Raw genomic sequence first — 9,645 nt, 5'->3', positions numbered from 1 at the left:
TAATATAAGGAAAAGTATGTATATCATTTGCTTCAAACTAAACACACAATTATAAATTTCCCACCTCCATTTGTGCATAAATGTATGTAGCAATATCACTTTTCTTTAATTAGACCATCCAAGCCAAGCACAAAAATAATGCTCTGAACACCTATATTCAAAATAAACGTCACTTATCACCCAAAATATATTAAACATGGAGTGAAAAAAATATCTAACACGTATTTACGTCACGATATTATACAATAAAATTTTAAGTTGTTGGAAAAAAATATTCATTTAATAATATTTTAAAATGCCACAACATAAATATTATTTATATGAAGTATTTTTTATTCTTTGAAAAGTTCATATTTTTAAGCTAAAGATATAAGAAATGTCTAACCACGTTAAAAATTGTAAATTGTAAGTTTATCTTTGTTGTTTTCACTTTCAGATCTGTAAGGTGTCTTCGTATAATGCTGTCTGATCTTTTTTATAATCATGGACACTTGTGTGCCTCTCGTCCTTGGGAAGTAATAGTAGCTTTTTCAACTCTCACCATTTGCATGCTGTCTATGGGACCTAAAATTGTAGATAATAAAATATATGGTTGGAATTATCAATGCTCTGTCACTGAGGTAACTTGTATAAATTATTTTGAATTAGTTCGCATTTATTTATAGCGTAGCCGATATTAATGTATCTCATATCCAGGAAAATAAAGTAAATGCATCAAATTTATGAACTAATATATATTCATAATGCAATATAGTTACTGCTTTAAGTTAGCAAAAACATTAGGTAATGAATAAAGAGCATAATTTGGCACATACTTTATAATTAGGATTAGAGTAAACAGTTAAGATCAAAGATTTAAAAGATACATCGAGAATGTTATATCTTTCTTCAGCTGAAATACTCAGAATTAAAACCATCCTTCACTATAACTCCCACAGTAATACACTAACAGGCCATTTTTTTTCAGGTTTACCCAGATGAACACTTATATAATTCTCGCGTACTTGCATAGACAAGTTATATTGGCAAAGTAATGTGTCCACCTAGCAAGATAATTATTATTAAAGCCTATTTTTTTTACCAGCTGTTTATTTTATAAACAATAGCAATCATAGTGGTGCACGTGTGGAAAATTATATGACTGTTAACTGCTGATGACTGACTGAGAGAAACACAACTGGATAGGTATGAAAACTTCCTATGTCCTAATTAAATGATTCCTGCAAATGGGAACGCACGACTTCGGTGTTGTTTAGAGTGGATACAATGGACAGTGAATAACTAATGGATCTGATGAGTCACATTCACATTTTTCGATGGAGGAAAAATGTAGAAATAAAGTTGATCCTGCTTGTGTTGTTCCAACAGTTCAAGTTTTTAGATTTAGTGTAATGGTGTGGGTGAAGTTTCTTTAAGATGAATAAATAACGTTTAGAATGTCCTGTATTTTTCTCAATGCTGATTTCCACTCTGATGGACAAGGGTTCTTATATAATAATGCAAGAACCTATCATGTTTGTATTGTCCATACTTGGTTTGAAGAACATGACGATGGCACCAGTTATTGTCACCCCAACCAGTAGATCTCAATTCAAAGGAGATCTTCAGGATTAACTTGAAATTCGCATTTTCCCACCACAATCGACTGCTATACTCAAACAAGACATCTTCTGCTGTCTTATGGACTCTACGCCACGCCAAGTCAAAGGAGCTGTAATTCGATATTAGGGCGTGGCATATGAAAGAAATACTCTGCATTTTTTTCTATTTAGTTTAGAAAAGTTAACATTTCATGTTTCATGTTCACTAAGGTTGTAAGATGACCAAGAGTGACCTGGGTAACGCACGAGCCTCCGGAGAGATAACTGTATTGTGTTTTCTATATAGCGTAAGCACTGCAATTCTTGAGTCAAATTCAGTGTAATGCAGTTTTTTCTGCTGGTAAAAACCAATCTCAATAAGGAATAGCTGTCTTTGTTTTTTGTATACATGCCTCTGTATTTCGTTTAATAAATAAACTGTTTTTTTTATTTCACCACCAACTTTATTTTCAGTGTTATCCTTACTCGGTCTTATAAATCTTTACCCGAGAATACCCAAAGAAGTGAGAAGTTTTTGTTTGTTTGTGTTTTTTGTGGCCAGTCAGAGTACGTTGTTTTATTCTAACAACTAGCTGGAGTACCCGTCTGTTGGATGGGTGAAATACAAACTCGTTTGTTACAAAAATAGGAAATTGTGCTTCTATATTTTTCTTAACATAATAAACATTAAAAGTGCAATGCAAATACATAAAGGTACCAATACTGAAGAGAAAGACTCACTGTTTTCAAGAATTATATCAATATGAAATTAGATGGGAACCCAACTCCCCCTCATGTCATCCTCTACCACTGTGTCAAGTTTGGTGCTGATTGATCAAGAAATGTGGAAACGTATAAAGAACACATATGAAATGATAGGTATAAGAACGTGTATTATTTTTTCCCGGACTTTTCTTTATATTGTAGATTACTTATAAGTTTTCAATATCATTTTCACCCTACATTCCTTGTTTGATGTGAAATATTGTATTCAAAAAATTCTCAATGTTTATTATTTTGTTAAATAAACTTTTCAGTTGGTTGAAAGTTCACTAAAATATCTCATAACCATTTTAAGCTTCCCTAATATATCAATATAATAGTTTTCCATAAAACGTTATAGTTTTTTTTTAGGTGTGTAAATTTGATTGGTTAATTAATAACTTAATGTATAAGTTTAACGTGCATTGTTGACCAGGTACTGAATAAGGACATGGATATTGTCATCATGACGATAATTCGATGTATGGCAGTTTTGTTTATATATCATCAATTTCGGAAGTTGCACAGATTGGGTTCAAAGTACCTAACTGGTAAAGTTTAAAAAAAAAAAAAAAAGCTTTGAATTTGTTTTTCTTGTATTTTATGCTTGCTTGCATCCATCTGTAATAAAAGAAACCCATCAGGGTTAGGTTTGATCTGAATATAATGTATAATGAGATTAATCATACTCCCTTCATCATGATTATTCTTATTCTCATGGCCATGATTATGCACTATTGCCCGACACAACAATGTTCATTGCAACAAGCTTCCGTGAAAAACAAAATTATTCATGAACTACTCATCTTAACAAACATTCCTCAGACACTCTAAGCTATGAGGACGTCAACTTCCAAGAGAACATTTTAGCAGAACAAAAGCATCATAGGTCATTGGAGCTGACTCGAATGGCTTCACTGGTATGTGTTCGAATGAGTTTGCCGATATTTACTTTATCTTTTAGCTATCTCATGAAATCAACATTTGATTTTGAGGTGTTGCTGAGAGCTTGTAAACATTTAGCTTGTGAGTTTTCGTCATTTTAAAATGTTTGTTTATTAATTTATTAAGCACACTAAGATATATACCCATCTTCAATGCAATGGCTGTTATCGATCAGAAGTTTCTCATTCTTAGCTTTCACTTTGACAATGTTATAAGTGTGTGGTTTTTCCTTCACTTACGAACCTAAATGCTCTATTGAGCAAGCTTTTTCATTTCTATGAAGAACATTGAAGGACTCCCTTCTTATTATGGTGTCTTTTAGCTCTGTGCCATTTAACGTTATGAATATTTTTCATTGGCAACACGTTTACATTTTTCTCTAGCTATAAACCTGGTCGTGACATCAGTGCAGTGTTGAATGTTCGAGAACTGCCGTGAACCAAATATATATATGTGCTATAAACGTCGACGGAGACAAATTTCGCATCTGCATTAAAATTACTCTGAATTAACATATATAAAGCATTTAAACAAAGTGCGATTAATCCTCTGTAATATAGTTTATCATCATAACACAAATGTTTTACTAATATTTTAAAATACTAAACAATTCTTCAGTTAACTGGAACACATTCTAATATAAATCCAATGGCGTATCCACATGAAAATGTTAACTAAGAATATAAGTAATATATAGGAGACCTTTTCCGAATATTTTATTTTCTGGTAACTTGAAGTGCTTTCGTTGTGTAAAAGTTACTTTGTAAATACTATTTTGAGTTTATTATGTTTGTTTCTCTTTCAATGATATTTTTATTGGAAGTATTGATAAAATAATAGAAGATTTCAGATTAATGAAAAAGTTGATAGTGACTGTTATGAGCCTTTTCATTATCTTGTGAGACTAGATAGATATTTGAACGATTAACTGGATTTAAATATTTTAACAGGTGTTGCATGCATCTTTACGGTGTTTTCAAGCTTTATATTTAGCAGCAGTGTCTGGAAATATTTTGAGGGGAATTTTTCGAAACTGAAGTAAGTCTCTGTAATTTTGAATTTAGAATAAAATGTTACGATAGTGGCTGTGTAAAATAGTAATTAAACTTCTGATACAAAGCAAAATGTAGTTGACACCCAAATGATTCAAGTGATTGAAGCATTGCGTCTTTAAACTGTAGGTCCCTGACTTTTACCTAATCATGTTGTTTGTACAAATATTTTCATGAATTGAATTAATGTTCACAGCACTGGATATAATTATATGAACATAATTTTGTACGTTGTGTTTGTAATAACTGTTCTGTATACGTTTTCACAAAATATATCTATAAGTGTTTGTGGTTTAAAATTTATATTAACCCTGACATAATAAACGGTGTAATTAGATCTAAGTCTTTATCAATGGCATTACATTGGAGTAAGAATATATAAAAAATGCCACTGCATTTAGGCAAACCAGCTGAGTAAAAATTAAAATCTTAAACAATTATTTTAGAAGCAGAAGTATATAACTTTATGTTTGAGCTTTACAGGATTCTGGGTGAAATTGCTCAATGTTTAGAATGGAAAAGACCAGTTATCTATCTAAACACACCATCTATAATTCCGCGTTATTTAATGTTCATCTGATAATATTCTTACAATAAGAATACAACTTCTTCATCCAGCGTTAATGTATGACAAGTCAGTGAGCAGTTCCTGGTCCTCTGATACTTTGTTGTAAACCTTTTATGAAAGATCAACACAAGTCCAAGAAGTGTTAGTACTGGTTATGAATTGTACCAAAGCCAGCAACAGAACTCTGAGCAATATATGGATTTTACATATTTCCTTGAAATTCAGGTAACTTTTCAGCCAGAAAGGCCCAAAGACAGACAAGTATACTAAAAGTACAAATTACAATGTCGGAATGGTAAAATATGTTTTAGTAAGACAGGTATTTGTGGAAATGTGATTCACACATCAGTAAGGGTGCGCAATTTACACGATTTAATAATATATTTAAACATTACTTAACAAGATAAATCCTTCATTTAAAACCAACAATCACCAACTGCATGCAGTTGCTTTTATTTTAACATATTAAATTAATATACATATATACATATATATAAACCAGGTTACTACAACCTGTCCTCAAGGAGCGAGAAATATAGCTTCTCTCCTGCAATTCGTATTTCAGTCCTCGTATATGTTATTTATCTATATGAAAAGATAGTAAAGCACAAAGCTACATAAAGGGCTATCTGTGCCTCACCACGGGTATCGAAACCCGGTTTCTAGCACTATAAGTCCGCAGACATACCACTGTACCATTGTACAGGTAGTTGGTATCTCTGTGTATGCTAACTATTTGTTATTTTTTAATCATGCTAACTTATATATTTTTATGAAAACTCGTTTATGAAAAGCACTTTTACTTCATATTTATTTATATATATACGTTTATTAAGTTAAATAATCGTTTTTATTATCATTTTCATATGTTCTGCTGAATTAGAAATACTGTGATATCTGATACACAAACGTATTACTTAGATTTAGACATAAAATAGGAATGTATCAGTTGAAATATTTTGGTACAAATCGAGAACTTTCGCTATAAATTTATGGACTTTTCACCTTTTAGTAATTATTAGTCCTTCATCTAGATGGAGAATGTTGTGGTCTTAAGCAATCACATGCTCTCATAATGTTTGTATATATATATATATGTATAATTTCTTTACATGGGAGGGCAGACTGTATATCTGTACCTACCGTTGTGGGGGTTCTATTTCTCTTGGTTTATAATAATGTTTGAATTCTATTTGTGGTATCATACATATTCATGAAAATATCACTCCATTCAGTAGTCTGTTGAATGTTTTCATATTGTTGTTAATTATAGTGTATATGTTAGAATCGTAAATTTTAATGTCACTGAGACATGAATTTTGATCTACTTTTAGTGAAGCTATACCTTTCTTCCTGCTCCTCATCGACTTGCCTAAAGCGGGTTTGTTGGCTCAATTCGCTCTCAGCTCATCATCAAAAGTGAGTTTATTGTTGTTGTCATTTGTGAGCAACACTTTGTTTTATTTTATCTTGATTTGTGTGCATACACCACTGATTATAATTGGTAAGCAACAAAATACACTTGTTTGATTTTATCTTGATTTATGTGCATACATCACTAATTGTAATGAGTAAGCAACAAAATACATCTAATTGATAATGAGGTAAATTGTGCAAAGGTACCGAGCTTATAAGTATCTAAATGTAATTATGAACAAAAAAGTGCCAGTATTCACGCAGCTCACGATTTGCCGCTACTACAATAGTGTACAGCTTTCATATCCACTGCATCTATGGTTCAAGTTTTGCTTGTCATGCTCTTATAATTTAGCTGTCAACTAAGTATTTCCCTGTAGCTTAACAAGAGTAGACACTTGGTTCAGGGATATGTTTCTGAAGAGGAGAAACACTAGTTTCAGAAAATAATAAAGGAAATATTCTTTCAGTCAATAAAAGTGTTCTATTTAGAATCACACTAAAATTCAGTAGACAAGGCCAGAAAGGTTCTGTGATAATATCTGGGAGATGAGTGAGTGTAAGAAGCATCAAACTGTCTGGAGTTTAAATAAAACAACATTATATTACATATTCATTACCAAAAAGTTAAGAAAAACTACATTAAAATTCATTGCAAAGTTTACATTTTGAACTGTATGAACTGTCTCTTACTAAAGCCTGATGCAGACGTAATTTAGAACTAACTCTCAAGAATTAATAGCACCATGAACTGTTTATCAGCAACTTCTTTTGAGGTCTGTCACATGATATTTTAATAATGCTCTGTCTACCCCAGTAGCAAAGAGGTATGGATGCTGACTTATACCGCTAGAAACCGGGTTTCGATACTCGTGGTTGGCAGAGCACAGATAGTCTATTGCGTAGCTTTGTGCTTAACTATAAACAAAAAAAAAATGTAACTAGAAACTACATTAATTTTGAATTGATGAACGTAACTAAAAATCATATCATCATCTTTTAATGTGCATTTCTTTTTGATTAGCTCTTGATGTAAAAATGAAATACAATAGTTATTTTCAGTGTATTAATGTTCTGTTACAAATGTGTTTTATAGTAGGCCTACACACACTAAATGCCAAGACGACTTTTAAAAGAGAATATTTGAATACCTCAAATAAAACTATTTGATATCACCGAAATCAACCACTAAGCCTTACTGTTGGAACACAGATAACCTGAAATTAAAGATGTGCTATTGTAAACTCAGCAAACTTGAAATATAAATCTTTATTTTCTAACATGACGTGGGTACCCCAGCGGCTCATTGGTTAGTCTGAGGGCTCACAACGCTAAAAATCGCGTTTCGATACTCTTGGTTGGCGCAGCACAGATAGTCCATTGTGTAGCTTTGTGCTTACCGAGAAACATTTAAGAAACGAATAGATCGATTCCCCGCGATAGACACAGTAGATAGTCCAATGTGGCTTTGCTCTAAAAAACAAACAAACAATCTAACATTTTATGTATTCTAAAAACTAAGAGACTTATCCGTAAAGTATTCTGGCATTTTAAGTACGGTAGTACTTAATAGTAGGAATCGACAATGATTCTAAATAATTCACGCCCCAAAAAAACCACCCTACCGAATTCCTAAGCGAAAAGCTGACCATTCAAAGTATTGGTTACGATATATTATGCGCATATATAGTAATAATACGCTAAAAAGGTCGCTAACATTTCCGCCATAACAATTAAAATTTCCAAAAACAGCAACTTTTTAGTCTACTACCTACCTATCTGATCACGTCAGCAGGGCTAGCATCTAGATGGCTCGGACTATTGCTTCATGATTCATCCAGCTTACTTGACTGGTCTGTGGGTATCCACTTTTGATACTCAGATAAAAATCCATATATATATATATATATATATATATATATACAGTATAATATAAATGGTAAACATATCATGCCTGTACTTAAATATCTTTTCAACCCAACGGATGGTGATACATATCGATGGATAGGCACACGACAGTTTCTAAAGGTAAAGTATATACTTTATACAGGTATAACATAACAAATAAACAAACAAGAGCATTAAAAATTATGAATTTTAAAATGAAATAAGGATTCTGCAGTAAAAAGTAGTGAAACAAATTTATAAAATTTAATACTTACTTTGGCTTACAGATATGTGTATAAATCTGACAAAGTAGGGATTAAATTTTATAAATTTGTTATTTGTGGTTTTCATACTTGTTAATACTTTTACAGCCGAATCCTTACTTCATTTTAAAATTCATAATTTTTAATAACTTTGTTAATTTAAAAACGTTTCCTTTTATATTGGTGTGTTTACACCTAGAGACAGTATATAAATTCTCTGTTAGCTTAGAAAATCACTTTTTATTGTGTTTTAACTTAAAAGCACACAGTGGAAGAATTATATGTTATTTTGAAGCGACAGTATTCTTGTGGGGTGAGGTAAATTTTTTGAAACTTAAAAGCAGAATAAAAATTATTTCAAGAAGGTGTAATATGCAGATACCACATATATCATTAACCTGTAGAATATCTTTAAAATAGTAACACTTTATTTCGACAATTTGAGCTCTTAAACTGGTAAACCTTGCCAAGGTGATGTGCTAATTCACCCCTAGGTGTTACTCTCTTTGAGATGAGTTATTCAAGGATGTTGTTTCAAATGATGGTTGTATTGTACTCAAAATCAGTCTGAACGTGAGGCTACCTTACAGCTTTATACGGAATAGCGATACTTCCGGATTCATGTAATTCAATTTCTGACTGGTCAGCTATAAAAATAATGCGAGTTGTGAGACTAGTTTGACACTTTCAGAGATATTTGTCTCAGCTTTAAGAAAGTGAACACTAACCTGTGCTGTACTGCTTCTTTATCCACCAACCAGCTTTGTAAAGATGTTTTGGTTTGCATTTTGTTCTATTTTAAACTTCTTTATTTTATCTTAACTACATTTCAGTTAGATTGTTTGTCTTCCAGTGTGCTTAAATATTTTACTAATCAAAGTCTGTGTTTATATGTTTCATCCATATACACATGTGCATACTTATATACATGATAAACATTCATAAAATCACATTATGAAAAATACACATGTTGGTCAAAATATAAGATTGTTGAAGAGAGTAACTTACATAAAGAAAATGCTACACAATTTTGTTAAATGAGAGCTGCTCTTTCTCGAAACTCCGATACTCATTGATCATGGTCTAGAACGTATTATCTTATATGAGCAAATATATTTCGTATTTCGAAGCCGTCTCTTGTGTAACATGTAGAAGATTTATTTGTTTGTTTT

The 9,645-nt window shown here is 31.7% G+C and overlaps 1 protein-coding gene across 1 annotated transcript in view; it reads left to right on the top strand.

Annotated features, from left to right (window-relative positions):
- Positions 1 to 441: 441 nt before the first annotated feature.
- LOC106472382 (3-hydroxy-3-methylglutaryl-coenzyme A reductase-like) overlaps positions 442 to 9,645 on the top strand; it is a 62,578-nt gene continuing 53,374 nt past the window's right edge. Inside the window, exons 1-4 of the mRNA XM_013933025.2 lie at positions 442 to 620; positions 2,779 to 2,893; positions 4,238 to 4,325; positions 6,242 to 6,326. Coding sequence (XP_013788479.2) covers positions 459 to 620; positions 2,779 to 2,893; positions 4,238 to 4,325; positions 6,242 to 6,326 — 450 coding nt within the window. The 5' untranslated portion in view covers positions 442 to 458. The remainder of the gene's footprint in view (positions 621 to 2,778; positions 2,894 to 4,237; positions 4,326 to 6,241; positions 6,327 to 9,645) is intronic.

This window comes from Limulus polyphemus, unplaced genomic scaffold, assembly GCF_000517525.1.
Source record: "Limulus polyphemus unplaced genomic scaffold, Limulus_polyphemus-2.1.2 Scaffold5287, whole genome shotgun sequence".
Classification (NCBI taxonomy): domain Eukaryota; kingdom Metazoa; phylum Arthropoda; class Merostomata; order Xiphosura; family Limulidae; genus Limulus; species Limulus polyphemus.
The sequence above is the reverse complement of the archived record's forward strand: the minus strand, read 5'-3'. Positions and strand labels throughout refer to the sequence as shown.